Raw genomic sequence first — 20,813 nt, 5'->3', positions numbered from 1 at the left:
CTTGATTTTATTTATCGGGAGAATGCCGAGTCAGGAAAGAGAGTTCTAGAATACCTTGCTCTGACATATATTTGTCCTTGCCCCTACTCCCTCTCACAATGAGGATGCCCCAACAGTGTGCACAGAGGAATGAGGTCAGGCATATCACCCCTTCATTGGCCTCTAAATGCACAGGCCCTGGCAATGCCATCAGCCAAGAAGCAGATCAGACTGTCTTACCTTAACCTCTGCAGCCATTTTGTCAATTGCAAATCCATCCACCGATAGCTGAAAAACAAGGAATGCACAATAAATCAGGAGGGGAGGGAACTTTTTAAAGCCTCGTATTTTCAATGACTGCTGTAGTCAAAACTTTTTGTGCGCGCACCTTTATTAGCCGGGATATTAAGAACCCTCCTTGGTAGCGATTATAGAGTTCCTCCCAGTTGTCTCTGACAAACTTCCAGGCAGCTTTCCTGCCCTGCTTGCTGCCTCCGGCCACTCCACCAATGACAGATACTGTGTCCTGAGGACGTACCTCTTCCTGTAAAATGGAGTAAGAAATTGCAGGTAATTCTAGCAGCCTTGAATCCACATTTAAGTTCCCCACACACCATCCAAGAGATGCCATCAGGTGCAGCTGAAGCACCAGCTTGCCTACTTAACTAGTCTGGGGAAGCAGCATTCAGATATTCTTGCTTCATTTAACTCACTTGCCTGCTTCTCTGTGTTGCAAAGGATTCTGGGAAGTCTTCCAGGACACACCCTCCGTTGATGGCATTGCTAGCCAGGCCTCTTGGGCCTCACTGTGGCACTGTGTTCACTGCTATAACTAGATGTTTAGAAGCAGAAGGAAGGGGAGTGGTATGGGATGGTTGGTTTTGGTGGCAGCCCCATGTGTATTAATCAACCATGCTGTGGAGCAGGGGGGCATTCTAACAGCAACGGACTATTCCCACAGCCAGTTTCCGCAGTAAATATTTCAATTATGTAATGGTCACATGGCCATTCCAGAGGAGATGCAATTATTGCTATTTCTCAGTCATTTAGGCCTGTGAAGCTGCAAGTATCCCACACTTCTCTACAATTAGACTGAAGATTCTACTCCTAGGCAATCAAGTCTCTTTCAAGCACCCAGAAGAAAACAGCAGCAACCACTGATTAATCTTGCAAGGTATCATTGGCCACACGTGAACCGGCCTACAATGGAACACTCAGCAGTAAACCACAGTAAACTACTAGTGCAAGCCTACCACTACCACACACATTTTCTTTAGTTTAACAAGTTGCTAGTTCTCAGACATCCAGAGGAAGATATTAACATACGCCTAATGTATGATCCAATTCTGAAAAAAAGACATGGGCAGGGAGGCCAATCACTCTGAACCTGCTTTGAACTCTTTACACCTCTCGCAGCTTTGTGTCATTGCTCCTCCCTCTGTCTCTTCCTTTTCAGCTTATTTTGCATTAATTTTATGTCTTCTCCTTGCTATGGAAGATATGCAGGGCAAGTGATGTACCAATTGCTGATCAATTTCCCTTTGGTTTCTTTCTCATCAAGCTGTGCATATATGTTCCAAGCCAACGTTAACTAACTTTTCTAAAAAATGAAGTCTTGTGCTGTGGCGTGAGGATTTTGAGTCTTGTGAGAATACCAGTAATCATTTAGGAATGTACAATATGTATTTGTGGTACAGTGGTACCATGGTTCTGAAAAGCCTTGGTAGTCAAACAACTTGGAACCCAAACACTGTAAACCCAGAAGTAAGTGTTCCGGTTTGCAAACTTTTTTCAGAAGCCAAGCATGCACTGTTTTGAGTGCCACATTTCCGTTTTGAGTGTTACACTGAGGTCTGTCTGTTTTTACTATTTATTTTGCATTTCTGTAGTTTTTTTTTTGGATGGTGTGGAACCCAGTTCAGCTACTGATTGATTGATTGAGTGTGCGACTGAGGTACATTGTTTATTGCTTTAATTTTATGGATCAATGGTCTCGTTAGATAGTAAAATTAATGTTAAATTGCTGTTTTAGGGCTTGTTTTTAAAAGTCTGAAACCAATTAATCCATTTTGCATTACTTTCTATGGGAAAGCGTGCCTTGGTTTTGGAATGCTTTGGTTTTGGAATTGACTTCCGAAATGGATTAAGTTTGAGAACCAAGGTACCACTGTACATTGATTTTGATGTGTATGATAGAAGCCATAAAATTAAAAAAATGTAAATCAAGATTCTCAGGATCTCGAAAACAGGCACCCGGTAAATTCCATGTTTAAGCAACTGCCGATGCATGGGACACACACAACCGAGCATTTCGTTGGTTACTCACTGAAAGTGCAAAAGTGAGAACTTTCTGTATTAACTCCGGCTGAGATATTGCGCCAAGTACACGTTCTATTCGGTTCTTCTCTTCCTGCATATCAGCTTGCTTGTGGAGCTGAAAGAAATCAAACAGAGCAAGTGACAAGGCTCTTTCTCTGCCACAAGCAATCACCCTCTCTGCTTCAAGCTCAAGTCAGTGAAGCTAAATTAGAAACCTGACATGTGGTACGCTGGCAAACCTGCTCAGCCTCTGGGAGCATGGCCAACGGGTAATCCACACAGGAATATTTGCCACTTAGTTTAGTGGGGGTCAAACAGAGGCCACACTTCCGAATAACTGCACATCTGATATGGCAACAGAGCCACTAGGAGGCACCCTAGCTCCATGCGGTGGTGAAATGAGAGCCATTTCCAAATAACCTGCAGTGCTACCTATATTTAACTGAGCTACTTGTCTTTTTTCGAAGTGTGTTCATGGTCAGGCCCTTCATATAGGAATAACATGTTACTTAGATCGGAGCTTTTCTGCAGGAGCAAATACAGCTGGCTGCAAGGTATAAGAAAAGCCACTCAATATGATCTGAGGGATGAATAATCTTCCTGTGAAAAAATGCTGAAGCAACTGAAGTTTAAGCTTGAAAAGATAGGGGGAAACACAGAACATGGCAAACTTCAACAGCTGTGCCATACAGTGCCAGAGTATCAGGAAAAACCCATTCTTAAAAAAACTTTTGCATCCTCCTCTGAACACTGCAAAGCAATTTGCTCTCCCAGCACATGAACCACCTGTGGAAACAGTTGCTATGGAGTGTTTTGATGGCTACTGGAATTAATAGGTGATCAGAGGCCATTATAGCCGAAAGCACAATTTCCATGGAATAGGTTGGGCCAGAATCCAGGGTAGTCTAAGCTACACTGCTCTATGGTTTTCAAGAAAATCAAAACCGCCAACAGAAAAATAACCATTTGGTTATGACTTGCAAGCTCTTTCCGTCAACTTTGTAGACATGATTACAGCACTCCCAGGGATTTTGTGAATCTTCTAGGCTTTATATTTAATTAAATTTATGGTACTGATATCTTACCCATTTCGAAGGATTAATGTTAATAGGACTAAATGGTGCTTTTAAATCCCATTCATTTCAATGGGAGAGGTTCAAGAGCATTTAAAAATCTCTCTTGCTGAATTTAAGTGAGCATTATTAAGGGCAACTACTGTTCACATGACAGAACAAAAAAGCACACATTATCAAAATGCCAAATATTCAAACCACCTGTGCCCTTCATCATGAATGCATTACCGACCTGGGCTCATCACATTCATTTATAGATGGATTCTTCCCTGTTATTTTTCATGCACAGAAATGCAAAGAACACACTCACCTTTAGCATAGTGTCTAAGGTTGTACTGTCACCGTGCTTCAAAACAGTTACATATACCTGGAAAGAATGATTTTAAAAGGATTAAAAATCAATTTCTCAAGGAGCACATTTACTACCATTCAGTTTTAAAGCATCCTCACTTTTAGATTTCACCCTGCTGCCCCTCCAAACTCTGCCTATGAATTTCAGAAACCACTGGAAGCATGTGAACTCGCCCCCATGCAATCAGTATATGTTCTGCTTGCACCATTAAAAACTTCTACATAGATATATTTAGCAGCTGCTCAAGGAAACTTACTGGCCAACCATGCAGGAAACTTACATGGTTACTCAACACTGTATAAAAGACAGGATTTGTATACAGGCAAGGGACGCAGAGGACAGGGGGTAGGGGGGAAAGAATACAGATCCTTTAAGGAGAAAAGGGTGTCTTAATGCAACCTACAGGACTTCTCAGATCAGCGGAGAGGATGTGCTTCCCTTCCACGTGGTCCTTAAACCGGCGCCGAGCTTCTTCCACGGTTGCCTTATGGCCGGCTTTTCCTAGCTTGCCCAGAACTAAACCCCTCAGAAGTGCATCTAGATGGCCTGATGAAAAAACAAGAAAATATGTTTATTTTTAAAGGATTAGCAGCATTTCTTACTGGAGTTTTTTTTTGGGGGGGCGTCACAAAATCTGAACTGAAAAGGACATGATATTATCAGTTCATCAAAAGTCAGGGCTTGGAGTCAGGACTTTGTTTGTGACCTGGCTTTTACACAATGCTTGCTAGTCTTCCTCTTCCTAAACTCCAGCAATGGAGCTTTCATATACAATTTCAGGTGTAGTACAGGTGGGTGTGACTTTGGGGAAACATCCTTGTGAGCCAAATCAGGACCCCCTGCTGCACATATATAAGCCGAAAGGCTGAAATGTTCCCCCACCACTGATGTAAGCCTCTGGAAGTCTATTTGGACACAGTAAAATTGGCAGGGCAAAGATTCATAGTGCTGAAATCTCACAGCAGAGAAACTTCCATACCCTCGCCAGGTCTGGGGTCCCAGCCCAGCTTCTCTCCTATGGGTGAAAATATATCACGGACGAACGCCTGGATCTCCTCATAGAAGTCTGTGTGGGACAAGAGAGTCGAGAGAATCCCCAGGTTACAGCTCAGGTCGCTCCATACGGTATAGTTGGGCTCATTCACAAATGCTTCCATGACTTTTAGAACCTCTACAGTGCTAATAATTCCAGCTCGGGCCTGAGAGAGGAAAAGAAACAAGTTACACTCATCTCCCAAACCAAAATGAATTAAGGCTTACCGCAAAGAAAGCTCTTTTGTGTTTCTTCCTCGTATCTGGAGACTGGATGTTGACTGCGCCTTTTGCAGGAGGCAGGGGCAGAGAAAGGACAGCGCTACTTCGCATGGGACTGGAATCAGTGTGTTTTAGTCGGGATACAGAGTTGGTTTCCAGCCATGTGACCAACCTGGAAGACTAACCATGCCTTCTTTCTTTTGCAGGATATTTCATTCTCTAATTATAAATAACTGGTTCCCAGCCCAATATAATTTCAGAGGGATCAAATCAAGCCCCTAAAATGGGCTATGAAAGAGGTTTAATAAATTATAAGACAAATGTGAAAAGGGAAACAGAATTTTCTTCTGTCTCATAATTTTGCACTTTGGTGTCTCCTAATCAAATGGATCTGAAGTAGGTTCAGGACAGATGCAAGAATGTAGCACTCAGAATTAGTTTATGGAATTTACAACTCACAATTAGTTTATGGAATTTACCTCCAGCGGATGGTATTCTGGTCACTAGCTTAGATGGCATTAAAAAGAGATTAGATAGATTCATGAGAGATCTGGGAGACCAGGATTCATGAAGTTTGCTGGGTGACCTTGGGCCAGTCAGTCTAACCTACCTCATAGGATTCCTAAGATACCACAGGGGGTCCTGCCAAGAAGCAGCATCTAGCTGAGCACTACTGAATATAAGATGCTGGACTAGGCAGAGCTATCTTCCTCAACCCTGGCTCCTGGCTTTCCTTGCCCATTTTGTCTTCCTACCGGATGGTCTTTTGAATGGAAACCCCAGCTGCTCCCGGCCCACAATGTGATCTTGGTGACAGATAACCTGCTGCTGGGCAATCTGTTCTGTAACACACACACTCACTCATTTGTCAGGAATTGGCTTGGCCCGTGTCAGAGGCACGGCTTAACTCTGTGAGGCAAGAGTGCCTAGGGTTCTAAAGCTTCTTAAGTATTTCCCAGTGACATCAGTAATGGCAAACAACCATCTTTAAACTACAACTTGCCCACCATTGCCAATGATCCTCTGCAACAATAGGAAAAGGTAGAGAGGTAAGCTTGGTGCACTGTGCCCCTAACACTAAAGTCTAGCGATAAAGTTGCACTTCTACTGATTTCATGATGCTTTCAAGTCTCTAGCGGCTGAAAAAGATGCATTTATTATCATGTACAAATACTGGCTTCCTAACTAAACCGCCTCTATTTGTGCTGTCCAAACCCACTTTCTCAAGTCCTCTGACATGTAAAAAGCTTCTAAAAGAAGAAGGTATTTCTCTCATTAGGACTGTTGTATGAAGGTGGTTCTTGCTATTTCTACTATCTCCAAACTTCAGTGTGAGTGAGCTTGGCTGGAGACCCTTCTTGCCAGAGGTCCTCACCCACAGTGATCTGTGTATGTCTGCAGCTAGTGAACTCAGCCCACAGAAGTGTGCTCACACTCACAAATCATTTAGGATTACTGCAAAGTTCAAAAGGCCTGAGCAGTGCTCTGTGTTAAGTGAACACCCCAGAATCCTCTGTAAAACTATTTGTCAGCAGATAAATTTACGTGCAGGAAAAGGCTTAATGACCATATAAGTTTAAAAAGCGCTGGTTTAACTGGGAGACATTACATCCACCCAAGTAAATCACTCTTGCATTCTCTTTACCATTCTCAAATTTAAAAGGCATGTTACTTAAGAACCTACATTCTCTATGCAGGACCCAATGGAACTTTTGTTAAAATTAACCAGAATCAATCTATCCTTGTTTCTCAAGGGAAAACACAGCAAGGAAAGTCACCCACAGATTTGTTATGCAAATCCTTCCATTTCACATCCTCTCACATAAACCCCCCTCTGAAACCAGGAGGTCAGGGTGTGTGGGGAACCTATAGCACTGACATGGCTGTGCTTATTTCACATATCTGCAACTGCTTGTATAAGGGCACAGTTTAGTACTAGGCACAAAATTCAGCACCAGCTCTTTCTACAAAGTAAATTTCTAGCACTTGTAGCTGTAGCAAGCAGCTTCTAAATGCCAGGCACTGCTCAGGTGAGATCCTGAGAGACCCAAAGATCACAGAGTGGAGCTTCTGTGCTCTGTATAGCACCTCCCCACACGCAGAAGCGACAGAAAAAATAATGCAAAATTAGCCAAAACAAACATAGCGTTCAGGATTCAAAGAAACATGAAACCAGTCTCAGCACTTGGCTAACTGCTTTTGAAACTGAAGGGAATATCGAAAACAGCTCAAGATACTACAAAGGAGTCATCTATTCAAAAAAGTAGAAAATAAATTAAAATAAAGACTTGACTTGCAGAATACCACTAAGCATAAATCAGGACCTTCCACTTGATAATTCATTTGCATAATTTATTCATGTTTTGGAATACTGGTAATCTAAGTTTAAACATATTGCTCAGGCTATTAGCTTAAAGTAAAACATTCTCTTGCAGGAAAACAGCATTATAACCAGCTGGGGCTACAGGGCCTTTGCTTGATCATGCTGAGGTGAAACTTACACACCTCACTAACAAGATGCCAAATTCATTAACTGCAAAGATGCTGTACCTCCAGAAATAGCACCTAACTTTGGGGAGACATTTCTACAGCAACAGAAGCAATCTGCTGCCACAGGAAAAGTGTGTGTGTGTGGAGGGAATCAGGTTAATGAAGACAGAAGAAGGCAATCACTTACCAAAGAAAAAAGATCATTCTGCAGCCCCAACCTGTCCACAGGGGGTAAGGAGAGGTCACGGATAGCTGGGAGCAAACTCTCCAGCATGTCAGAACTGTATTGTGTACGGTAAAACCCTACCGTTCCCAGGTTCAGCTGAAAATATAGAATGAGGAAATTCAGTCAGCAGCTTACAGAAGACAACCGAGAAACAAATCCACGGTCCCCAAATTACCCTTGACTGTATTTGAGTCAAACAGGGAGAACAGAACCAGGCAATTATTTTATATCACTGGTAGTACTTCGTGCAGCAAGATAAATGAGAATTACCATCAACAGAAGGTGAGCTTTAACAGAGAAGAGTTTCAAAAAGAGAAGAGATTAAAGTTCTTGTACTATTAAACTGACAATCAGCAAGATGGCTACTTTTCTTTACTGGAAAGGACCGTGTTTAGTTTCATTAGATTTGCGCATCACTTCTCTCATCAGAGAGAGTCCTCAAGTTTTATAGCCAGAGTGAAGAACCTCCAACTCAAAGGATAATCCTGGCCCACCAGGCTTCCCATTTCGGCTGTGAGGCCAAATTGGGCAAGCCACGTCCACCCACCTTAAACCTCCCGTCCTGCAGGTAAGAGCAGGGGCTTGGCCAAAGCCTGCTTGAGCCACTTCAAACTGCCCGCCAACCAGCTGGTTGTCAAGAGCCTTTCAAACACTGTGCAAAACAGGATTGCCCCCAAAAGGTGTGCGACCTTGCTTGGTCCAGGAAAAGGTTGTCCCAAGATACTGACATCCCAAACACTGCAAGGCTTTATAGGTCAAAACCAGCACTCTGAATTAGGCTTGGAAAGAAATGGCAGAGGATGCTCTTCCCACAACACTCAGGGGATTCCTTTTACAAAGTGCTTGTAGTTGGAAGGCTCTCTTAGATCAAGATGCAATGCGACACCTTCATGCAGACCACATTTTTGTCTTGTTTAAAGTGATATTATTATTACAAGCACTTAATAGCCACATTGATATCCGGGTCACCTTTTGCAAACCCTTTATTATGTCTACTACCAGCAGGTAGCTGTTATTGCTGTGCAAAACATAGTGCTATTTTAATTTCTGTAGCGCTTTGCCCGGTAGAAAGCATATTGTGGCTCTTCTGACTGCAACACGCCTACAAGGCAGATCAGTGTGAGACAGTGGTTTTCAACCAGTGTGCTGTGGCACCCTGGGGTGCCTTGAAGGATGGTTAGGGTGCTGCGAGCAACACTGGCCTCTGTCCCTTTTCATTCCGTCCCTCCTCTGATGACCTCTCACGTCTCCGCCTCTCACTCTCTGCCTCAGAGACCAGGGACAGCAGCAGTGGCTGCCTGGAGGACTCCCAAGAAAGGGCTGATGGAACACTCCACAAGAGAAGGTGTTTGAAAAAGGGTGAGAGGCTGCAAGCTCTGCAAGCAAGGGGTGACATAACTGGGCTCCTGAGCCCCGCAGAGATGCCGCAGAAAGGATGTAGTTGGTCAAGGGAGCCGTGCACTCAAAAAGTTTGAAAACCTCTGGTGTGAGAGATCATTATTTCAGTATTGCTATGAGGTAAGAGGGGATTAGAAAGTCTGTGTCTTGTGCCTACGCTGAATAGTATGTACACATAATCATACTTGGTGCTGTTGGAGGATGCTGAAACATGCTTAGTTTGCTGCCCTCCAGGATGGGGGAGAATCACCTGGAAACAAAGGGACTGGAATGGCAAGCTTCAAAGCCAGAAATAATCAGCCTCGATAGCAAGTGACATTCATTCAGCAATTCCATTACCACTGTCCTTGTCCTATCTGCATATGTATATTAACTGTGCCAACATTCACCGAGTCTCAACAATCCTTTCCCAGCCTCTGACATCTTAGAGAAGGAACACCTTAACAATCCAAAATTATAAACCAAAGCAACTTGGACATTCATGGATATATCCTAAGTTCGCATTATCTAACTTAAGTGAAGATTATGGACTCCTACTTCTGGAACTCCATCCAAGTAACGTGCCTGGCACCAAAAAGGTTTTGCAGACATACTTGTTTCAACTTTTTTTGGTAATCCTCTTTGTAAAAGAAAAAAAATTGACTGCAAAAAACTCCCTCTCAATCAACATAATACATTTTATGAAGTAAGTAAAACTGGATTTTAAAATTATTTTGGTATGATCCCTGCTAGTTTTTTGGAATATTGGTTTCACAGCTAATTATTAGGTTTTTTTAATGATTTTGCTTGTGTTGGGCTAAATGATGTTTTAACTGTTACTGCTAGCTGGCATTTTTTATATTCTAATATAGTAACTTTGCACTTTATATTTTAATGGAATTGCGATATGTGTTAAATTTTTCTAAGTGACCTAGATAGAATGGCCTTAAAATCATTCAAATAAATAAATAAGCAAGCACCTTTTCTCTTCTGAAATCCACAATTAAAAATTAGTTCATATAGTATCTCTGATTTATGACTCAGGACATTTCCATAGTCCTGGTGTTTGGGTTGTGAGGCAGCACAACTTTAAGGTAACAAGACCATAACATGCTGCAAGAATACGCATCTTAGACCACTATGCTGGCCAGTCAAAGTGCTGACCACGTTTGGACAATCTGCCAGGTTAATTCAGAAGACTATCTCCCGTTTCTGCTCACCTTCACCCACTGCTCTGGCTTCACGTCTTTCAAAACCAACGTCAACTCGGGCTTGTCCATCAACACTTGCATTTTGGCATGGGTTGGGTCTTCACTTGTACAGATGCTGATGGGTATCATCCACAGAGGGTTACCATCCCCTATATGAAAAAAGAGAAGAATGCCTGACAGAACAAGGCATGGTATGGCAAACTGCCCAGCCCCACGGAAACACCCCTTTTATAGCATTAAACTCACAGCTGCTCCAAGTCAGCACAGTTGTATAGTATCAATGCAATGATTCTGCAAAGGGAAAATATCTAAGTTCCTTTTTAAAAAATAAAAATAATAATCTGAAGAGCACTTTGGAGATCTACGACTTATATTTCAGAACAGTAGTTCTCAAGTTCAGCACTCCAGTTCAAATGAAATGATCGATTGACTTCCTGCAGACTGTAACCGAGGGAGAGATAGGAAGGAGGACCATTCCATGGGCTCTGCTGACATGCCAGCTCCCTTCCTCAACTGTCACTTGGTAGCAGCCATTTCATCAGGCTGCAGCAGAGAGAGATGGGAAAAGTCCACTCTGTTAACTCCATTTGGCTCCTCCACTCCCTGAACTGTTCCCATTCCGGTGGGTCATTACAAGTACTATTATGAAACTAGGAACTGGTGTCAAAGTTTACTCATTTCCCTCTTCCCTCCTCATCCTTTTCCTTTATAGTGTTATGTCTTTTGAATTATAAGCCTGTTGGCAAGGACTGTCTTTTTCCAGTCACTTTGAAGGTGGAGGTGTCATTAAAAGCTAGGCATGAACTATTTATATGAAGATTTACTCCTTTAAACACACACATTTAGCCATATTGGGCTTTGGTTAGGCAGTGCTAAAAGTCAGAACCGTCTGGTACCAGTTCAAGTGAGGCCTGCACCCTTTTAAGCGAGCCAACTTGGAAAGCAAGGGTGCGCTGGTGCCAATGCATCAATGCTACAACTGAATGGTTATCTTTTCACACATCCCAGATGGTTCTAATGTTTAGCTATTAAAAGTAACTACGCAGAAGGGAGACAAATGTGAGGAGGAAACACAGTATGGTTATATGTTTGTGTGAGAATGTGTGAAAATTTCTCAGGGCTGCTCTTGCCTCTGTCAACCTGAGCAAACAGCTGCTTAAGCAGAACCATGGAAAGTTCAGTGCTATCCCACTGAGTTCATTTAGCAAGCTACTCCTGGGATTGGGAAAAGTGTGAAACATTCCAATTCTTCATTACTTTCCTTTGAAAAATATTCATAAAGCTATTCAACCACCATGGTTTTCAAGCAATGAAAACTGCACAAAGAGCTTAGAAAATATATGCTCCTGCATAAATTCTACAAAACTATTCAATTCTGCTCATGAATGCTTAGATGAACTCTTACGTTCAGTCTGGCAATGAATATGAAAGAAATATTGTATTTTCAAGAGCAGCAAATAGAATGGTCATAGGAAGGAAGTACATCGCTAGAAACAAAGATGAGAGCTTAATCTGCTCAGCTTAGAAAAAGAAAGGTTGAACAGGGACATAATTACACTCCACAATAAAAAGGTAAGCAGAAATGGAAGCAGTTATAGATAGCTGCAGATATAAGGCTACAAAAGCTGCATGTTAGCAAATCTAATATTGAAAGTCAATGAATGTTTTGAACTAGTGAGAGGTATGAAGTTCTGGAACAGTGAAGATAGCTTAGCTTAAGAGTATATAGTTGTGCCTCCTTCACTGGATTTTTCTGTAAAATAAGGTGGGTTCTCTTACTTCTCTTCTAGAAGGGGACTACCACAATTAGCAAGAGAATATCCTCTAAGTTCCTTCAGGAAGACAGGTTGAATGAGTCTCTTTCAAACCCAGCATCTGACTGTTACATTTGCCACCAGGGAAGTAATCCCTCCATCCTCACTTAGGAGGAGCCAGTGGCTTGTTTGCCTTTTCGTTATGTGCTTTCTCCTGGAACACATAGTTTTACTTGCTTGCATCAGTAATCCAGTGCTATTTGAAGCAGGGGTGGCTAACCCATGGCCCTCCAGATACTGGACTCCAGTTCCAATCAGTCCCAGCAACATGGCCAATGGTCAGGGATAATGAGAGTTTTAGTCCAGCAAAATATGGAAGTCCACTGGTTAGGCTCCTTCCTGAAGTGGAGCTGCAATCTTGGCTATGTGCACTGATGACTCTGCCGTCTGGCACAGATAATGCCAAAAGGCTTTTTTTTGTCCTTTCTAACTCTGTGATAATTAAGCACTAAGATACCTACCAACTACATGCCTAACAAGGGCTAAATATGTGATTTGCCAAATATGTGTGGCAACGGAGCAGCTGAGTGCAGTATCTGCAATATTGAATCCATTCTACACTAGAGTTCCGTATGCAGGGGGAGGGGGAAACACCATGTAAATCCATTTCTACTGCCTTCCAGAAATGTTCTGGGTACACATAGGCACTGAGTACACATTGTAAAGAAAATTTAAAGGCAGATTACAATCTTCCTAGTTAAAACATGTAGACTGTAAGAAGGAAAATAATGAAAAACTAGAACTTCAGGCTTAGTAGTTCATTTTTTTATATATAAAAAAGATCAAGTTATTTCAAACATCTAAATCCTAAAAAGGACACCTGCCTGCAGAAACTGACAGTGCAAGTGCTGTTTCCCAGAATGGTTGGTGTCACGTACAATATGGTGCGCTGCTTGGCTCCTGCTATTAGCCATCGCCTTACCACTATATGGTCCGCTGGCACAGAATTTCTTCTGGACTAGCTTCAACACTTTTTCATCTTCTCGCTGGAGTAGAGAACAAGAGGCAAGAATAGTATTCAAAGGTTTCAAATAAGATCATATGCCCAGAACCCATCCAGCTATGAGGGCCTCATTCCTTGAATTCACAGGCCACATTAGGCTGGTCAAATGTCCAACATGCTGAGCTGCTGCTTCTTTCCCAATTCTCACCCCCCTCTGTTGTTGCCCTCGCATTCCCACATACCTTTTTTCTGTTGGTCCCAATGATCTCTGGTGCCCCAGTCACAGCTGCCATGTTTTCTTATGACACTGTATTGTATCACATATAATATAGCATAACCAGGACTGGGTTATCAGTGGCTACAGGTTAAGTAGGACAAATGAGATTCTAGCAAGACAGATTAGGTAGTCTGGTTGCCTGGCAAAATGTGGCCCTGGCTCAAGCTGATCCATGCTTCAGTTTAACAAACTTAAATTCTACATCAGGCCTCAGGCCTTGAATGTAAGAGGACATAATCAAATGCGTTTGGATGAGGGTCTCCAGTTAAATAACTATTCAAAGCCTCTCATGCAATGCTGCTAATAAGACTTCAGGGATATAGAGGACCAAAATGTAGACTTTTATGGCTGAATAACTTTCACCACAAAAACTGAAGTTTCTATGCTTAACCAAAACCATCCCAATGATTATTTGAGGAGTGAGCGTTGTGGCTTATAAATGAAGGCAACCACCTGAAAGATGGATATGGAAGAAAACACATCTGAGCACCCTGTTGAGAAACCAAAACCACTTCTCATTTGGGATTAGGGGACGGTGCTCCCAAACCAATAACTTAAGTGCCTTATAGCACCCTTCTTTTCAAATGAAGTAAATCTGCCACAATTGAGAATTTGTACTATATGTTGTACTATATATGACTCTATGACTTTATGTTAAATTACTATTATTTTAGAGGAAAGTCATACCAAAACTTGGAATAGTGCTTAGGTCTCAGTCCTTAAGAGCATGAGTCATGACACAGGAAGTTCCTGCTGCAAATCTCAGCCCAACAATGAAATCACTGGAGAGCCTTATGAGGCACTTTTTCTGCCCCCAAAATAGCATTTGCAACATGGGACTTAAACTGGCTCCCTTTAGAGAGTTTCGTCTAATGAATACATAAGTACTTGTAGTTTGGAAAATGTTGTATAATGTCACATTAATTAAAAATGAATATGGATATTCTTCTAGTGTTTAGAAAATTGAGGCTTACTATACCATTTACATTTCCCATCTTTTGCCACACCCGACTCATGTTTTCTCAACCCTCTCCCATAAATCCTGCCCTCTACTCTACTGCTTCATCCATTTTGTTTTTAGTTGCAGCTCCAGGTAACAATTTAGGGTAGTTTCCTTCCTGCATTTACAAGCTTGTTATTTTTGGTGGGGAAAACCCAAACACAGACAAAAAATTCCTTATCTAAGATTTTGAAAGTTATCACAGCAATGCACTGTTAAAAACAGCCTGCTGCACAAAGCACTGGAGGAGCAAGGGCATTCTAGGAAAGCAACTCATTCATCTCACACCTTTAGCATCTGCTATTCTTCCTCAGAGGAATCAGATGCAGGGGTGGGGTGGGGCACAGGAGAAACAGAATTAGGGGCATGCTTCCAAATGGACTTCAGAATTTGGAGAATTGTCCACAAACAGAGAAACAGAATTTGTGTACAGCTTCCAAATGGACTTCAATGGCAAGTCCAAATTAAGCAACAAACCATTTCAAAGCTGTACTGCCTGGGCTCCCTTATTATAACTGCTTTCTAGAGAGCAGCAAAAATATTTCTTATCTGGCTCTCTCTCAACCTCATTCTAGATTTTGTATTATTATTGTTTTTATGTTTTATTTATAGACATCCTAGGACTGACAAGCAGGATAGAAATGTTTCAATGACTAAAATAATCTGTAGGAGTATCACTGGTTGTTTAATAAGTTGGTGAGGCTCATTTGATATCAGGACAAAACTGACCTTTGGTAACGTTGGCCCAGCCCTGTGGAATGTTCTCAATCAGCAGATGTATTCTTTATTTGCTGAAAAGTTTGCTGAAAACTTTTCTTTGCCACCAGGCTTATGTGGACAATTAAAAAAAAAATTCTTTAATAAAAAATATTTTCTTTAAAAATTAGCTGGTGATCTATTTTAATCTTTCTTTTTATTCATTTTAAGTTACAAATAAATTAGATCTAAGAAAGAAGAAAATGGCTTAATTTTTATGTGTTTTTCTTGCAAATTGTTGCAAATCGCTTTGCTATTTTTAAATGAAATTATGGCGTGCAAGCATTTTAATAAATAAAAAATAAAGAACATCTCAGAAGGAATTTGCCAACTTTGTTATCAGCAAGGGATTCTAGAGCTGAGGTTTTTGGTAATCCATGAATCCATGTAAACAGATGCACCAAACTGTATCAGTAGTTCTGATGTAGCATTCAGTGTTAGGAATTTAAGACTTTCTGGCTATGAAGCTAACTACTGAAAGTTCATGTGAGCAATGCTTAAGCAAGAGAAGGAGTAGCTGAATCCAGGTGTGAGGCTTCAGTACCCTGCATCTTCATTCCTCATTTGTTCCAGAAATAGAACACAAAAATATACAGTATTAGCTTGATTTGCACAATTTACCCATCATTGGATTTTTAAGTGCAGAGTATATAACCATCAGTATTACCACCAATGTCTACACTAACTAATCAATTCAGTTGCTCCCACAGGTGATGCTAGGAAAATGTGCTTGCAAATCTGCTTTATTTGCATAATCTATCCAGTTTAGTCAACCATTCTAATTATGAATACATTTTCTGCCTTTGCCCTCTCTAAAATATCACAAATTTTATGAAGTCTTCAATATCACAGTAAGAACATGTAAATTCAATGTTTTTGAAATTTTGACTCATTTATTCAACTTAGATGCTGGTGACGTGTGAATGCATGCATGTGTTGTGTTTGACAGAAAATGCGTAATTCAGGCATCAAGCTCAACCATGGTTCAGGAAGCGTAAGTGCGGTATGACATAATGTCTGCAATAACACACCACAGTTTGTGATCAAGTTAGAAAACTACAGTTTCTAGTGTGTACACAAAATACTATTCAAGCTAACTAAGGTTTGGTATAATATTTGAACTGACAGCCAGAAGTTACAGCTGCTGTTCCAGAGGGCCCTTTCCAATAGAGAAATGGGAGCGACGAGCAGATGGAAAACAAATGCAGAGATACTAGGTCTAAACTGGGATTTGTGTCTATGTTTGAAAGCGCAACCATTTTGCATGTTGTCTCAACTGAGCCACTATAAAAGTAAGAAAGTAATATACCTACCTGTTCTGCCTCCACATAAACAAGTGGAAACCCCATTTGCTTGGTCCATGTATTCATCACAGCAGCAATAGGTTTACCACTCGATTGTTCCAGGCTTTCCCAAAGATCCTCTGTGGAAGGAAAAAAACCTCACATGAAAATGCTCCCCCAACTAGTAAGCAGCTGCAGTTTCATTAATACCAACACACAATTCTCTACAATTCTACTGCTGTTAATAATTTTTTAAAAAATTAATGCAAAGAGTAATTTCCAAACAATTTGTTCACAGCTCCAATAAGTTATTTTGATAAGGCAAGCAGCCGTTACTCCCATGAAACCAATGGGGGGAAAGGGAGTGAAACACTACAGAGGGATTTGCTTCCCTTATCCAACTCTTCCTAACCACCAATCTACATACAGCTACAGCATCAGGACCCTCTCAACTCAATGCTGTTTCCACTTTCAAACCTCCTACTTGGAGCCAGTGAGAATACCCCAGAAATAAAAGTTATCATTACAGCAATGGAAATGTCTTTGGTATCACAGTTTTAAGCTATGACAGCACCCCAAATTACTAGGGCCATGTTTTCTAGGGATGTGCACTTAGAAAAAATGTTTTGCTTTCCACTCATTATTGTCTCAACACTTTGACTTCACCCCCACAGGCTCGCTCCTCCATTGTCTTCTGAGACAGACGGGTGCTAACAATGATTGTCTTATTTCATTTGTTTCATTCATTTCTCCTTTGTTATGGTTCTACAGTGACTGCAGTGCTGATCCAGCCTGTTTTCTGGTGCCTCCATTTCTTAAATGAAACCCAAATATCATGAAAACTGCAGGTGCTTTACACAGATTGCAAAAAGGGTTCCCAAAAGCTACTATGGGGTGCTATTCTCTAAGCTTCCCAATGCGTTATGTTTCAGACTGGACAGTTTTCATGTCTTGCCACTTTTAGAAGACTCCAGGATTACCTCACTCCTGGCTTCCTACAGAATATTCCCTTGATATATCCTTTGCTAAGCAATGTAATGCCATGTGCATGCTGATCTCAGGGTCTTCTCCACATGGTTTCTGGCTGCTCCAGAGCCAGGAAAAATAGGCTGGCTCAAATCCAGTGGCTCTCTCTTGTAGTCCTGATGAAGCCAGCACTTTGCATGTAGTGAAAACAAAGGCTCTGGATTGGACCTATAAAAAGGTGCACAGTCTGTGCAGCGTGCTGAGCAACTATTAGGAGAATTGCCTGCAGGCTGGAGATTCACTGGCTTCTGAATTCTCCCAGTTAGAAGCTGCCCAAGGGGAATGGATTGCACTGCCCTGTTTCCCTTCCTTTAAAGGGGGGTGGGAGAGAGGGAGGTGAAATCCAAGAAGGGGTTGAAAAGAGGGAAGTAATCAACGTACCCTGAAACAGTCCAAGGAAGTAGTAATGGGGGGGGGACCAGTTAAATTGCAGGAAAAAACCAAGAAAATTCCATCCGAGCAAGGAAAAGGAAGTAGGTAAAAAAAACCAACAACCCACATGTGTTCCATTCACTGAATTTGTTCAGTGCTGAAGGCAGGGATGGTATGGAAACTATGGGATAACTCCTCCCCGCAAGATAGCATTGACACATGACCCTGCCTGATCAATCAGAGGAAGAGCATCCCAGAATAAAGACTGTCCTCCAGGAGCCTCTGGGGAATTAAAGGATTTTGCTTCTCCCATTCAGTTTTGTACTTATCATTCATTTCTCTCAAGAGCTTAATTAGGAACTAATGGTTTTGTTTTAAATTTCTTTTAGAAATGAATACACACCTGTACTACGATGGATCTGGCTAATGCTTTGGGGTTTTTTTATTTAAAATGTATCTATATCACTACGCACTGAAGTCACATAAAGAGCTTCACAACAATTAAAACAATATAAAATCTAAATTAAAAAGCAAATGTAAACTGAAAATAAAACAGCATAGCAGCAGTTAATTCCCATAGGCCAACTGAAACTGGAATACATTTGCATACTTCTGCATCTGCAGACAGCAGAGTTATGACCAGTTAAGCCTGCACTGATCAATGCATTATGTTAACATGGGTCTTAAAAACTGCCAGGAGTCCCACAAAATCCAGAACATCTCGTATGGGTTCTGAAGTGCATCAGAAATCTCTTCGCAGTCCTGTCTTTCTGACTGCCAGTGACATTCTGGAATTATTTGGCTGTTCAGTGTTAATTGATGCTGGTCTGTCAGCAAGAAAATAGGCTGCTGCCAGGCTGCTTCACAGCTTGTGCCAGGAATTCTTTGATTATGCTTCTTCCTGATCTCACTTGGGCTTCTCATTTGTTTCTCTTTGTCCCTTCTGTGAGCTTACATTCTGAGGCGGTTTGTGTGCCCAGACTTCATTTCTGTTTCCCTGCCTGCTCCCATCGTTCCACGCTGGCTTCCCTAATCCCAATTCTGTCCAAGCAGCTAGGCTGCTTGTGTTCTAGCAAGTTCCTGAGAAATCGGAAACTGTCTGCAATGTACGGGTATGACTTGTCAATGCACAAAAGGAACAACTCAGATCTGTTAGGGAAAGCGCAAGTTCAAGCTGACAACATTTAAACGTTTAGTTAAGTACTTAAATTCCACTTATTTCAAGAGAATGTAGCTATGTGCCTCAGTTCTCTGTGCTGTAGCCAATATATTTCCCAAGGAAGTGGGAAATTACTGAAATCTTGCAAAAAAAGAAAGGAAAAAAAGCTAACATCTGAACTGGCTTTGAGTTGCCATACACCTGCCAGTTACATTCTGATGGAAAATAACTGCTGACAGAACTTCCTCCTCTCCCCCCACAAATCCTTTTGCTTGAAGAGAAGCTGGAATGCAAAGAGCCACACAACTTGTTTGCAACACCCAATTGAGTTTTGGGTTTGCCTTGTTAGAAGGAGAAGACTCCGTCCTTCAGGGGAATCTCCTTTTGAAATGGGAGGGGACTTTGAAACAACAATTTGTGATATGGCTTGAGGTTCTGCAGTTCAGGCAAAGCTCCCTTTAAATAATGTCAAGTCCTTGAGCAAGTCAAAAGCAGCTCTTCAGATTGATGGCCAGAAACACTACTGAATACTTGGAACAGCAACCCAAAAAAGCATCAACAGGGTGCAATCCCTCCCTTGGCAGAGAGGTATAGTTTCAGCTCTCTGTTCCGTACAGCACCAACCATATGACTGTATTACATATATTAAGAGCAGTAAAAGCAAAATGAGCTTCTTCCCATTCCATCGCCTTATTATTGATTTTCAGACATTTAATTCATGTATGATCTTGGGGGGCGGGGAGTTAGCAGAGGAATTAATAGAAGATCGGCTTGCATCTGGGTCAGGAAATAAACAAGCCACGTTTCCAATTCAGAATCTGACCTGGGTTTTCCCCAAAGTAAATTTAGCCTAGTACTACTGCAAATTTCCAGATGGTCAGAGTAAAGTATTGTGAGAAGGATCACACACTCATACAGATATAGTTTGATAGGAAACACTTTGCTGGTGAACTTCCCTGCATTTCAGGCAGAAAAAAATTATCACTGGGGGGTGCAACTTCTCTGTGTAATGTAATGTTCTGGGGACAACGAAAGAGAAGAGTACAAACACAACACCCAATTACCTGTAGCTGCATTCTTATGTTGAAACTTGGTAAGGTAGAGGTGCATTCCTTTCCGGAAGTCCTGTGAATGTAATATTTTTATTTTGTTAATATAAACAACTTCAAAATTAGCTTATCACTGGATGGGACTGGAATGTAATGTGTTGTTTTCCACCAAACTATTTATCCTTTTCATGAGCTAACAGGGTTTTTTTGGCAAACCCAGATTAAATTTGTGCACCATCCTTGCACTCTTCTAGTAGCAGGCAGTCCCTTAAAACTGCCATATTGCTGAGGAACAGAGTCACAAGCTTCTGCAACAGGAATTCACTACTTAATTTAAGAGTGCTGGAACATGTGAAACCAAATAATGTGACTTTTAGATAGGCTTTGAGCCTCTACGCTATTAAGCCCCAATACCAATTTTTAGATCCTTCCAATCCTGTGGCAACTCCTAACCACTTTAACTTAACCTTTCTGCTGCTCACAGATATTTTGTGCTATTTGCAACCATTCTGATGCATTAATGGTTGAAAGCCAGTTGAAAAGCATTCAAAAAACGTTTCAAAACGTATTAAACATTAGTTGAAAAATAAGGAACCTTGAAATTGCAAAGTCCACTTGGGCACTTAAATGCATAGTCTGATTAAAATCAGTATTGAAAAACTTTATCTGCTTTTCATTTTATACTATAATAATTATTCTTTCACTGCAAAATGCATTTACAAACGTATTTTAAAGTGGTTAATTTTAGAACAGCCATATGTGAGCAGCTTTTTGGAATACTGAATTAAGGAAGATTAAAACAGTGATAACTAGGCAGCTTCAATATAATTTTAATGATTAAAAATGACAAACT

The 20,813-nt window shown here is 41.3% G+C and overlaps 1 protein-coding gene and 1 long non-coding RNA gene across 3 annotated transcripts in view; one reads left to right on the top strand and one right to left on the bottom strand.

The window, feature by feature from the left end:
• The window catches only part of LOC309517882, a 255,439-nt gene that overhangs the window by 172,308 nt on the left and 62,318 nt on the right, over positions 1-20,813 (top strand). The gene's annotated exons all lie outside the window — the stretch shown is intronic.
• Positions 1-20,813, bottom strand: part of NPEPPS (aminopeptidase puromycin sensitive) — a 74,109-nt gene that overhangs the window by 3,190 nt on the left and 50,106 nt on the right. The window contains exons 12-22 of one of the 2 annotated variants that reach the window (XM_082197177.1): positions 19,976-20,036; positions 16,385-16,494; positions 13,018-13,081; positions 10,291-10,430; positions 7,655-7,789; positions 4,703-4,922; positions 4,127-4,269; positions 3,682-3,738; positions 2,306-2,413; positions 321-523; positions 220-267 (exon numbers count right to left, since the gene is read on the bottom strand). In XM_082197177.1, the coding sequence (XP_082053303.1) occupies positions 220-267; positions 321-523; positions 2,306-2,413; positions 3,682-3,738; positions 4,127-4,269; positions 4,703-4,922; positions 7,655-7,789; positions 10,291-10,430; positions 13,018-13,081; positions 16,385-16,494; positions 19,976-20,036 (1,289 nt within the window). The remainder of the gene's footprint in view (positions 1-219; positions 268-320; positions 524-2,305; positions 2,414-3,681; positions 3,739-4,126; positions 4,270-4,702; positions 4,923-7,654; positions 7,790-10,290; positions 10,431-13,017; positions 13,082-16,384; positions 16,495-19,975; positions 20,037-20,813) is intronic. The other variant, XM_082197176.1, reaches the window with a different exon arrangement.

The sequence above is a fragment of the Podarcis vaucheri genome, assembly GCF_965113315.1.
Source record: "Podarcis vaucheri genome assembly, chromosome: 13".
Taxonomy (NCBI): Eukaryota; Metazoa; Chordata; class Lepidosauria; order Squamata; family Lacertidae; genus Podarcis; species Podarcis vaucheri.
The sequence above is the reverse complement of the archived record's forward strand: the minus strand, read 5'-3'. Positions and strand labels throughout refer to the sequence as shown.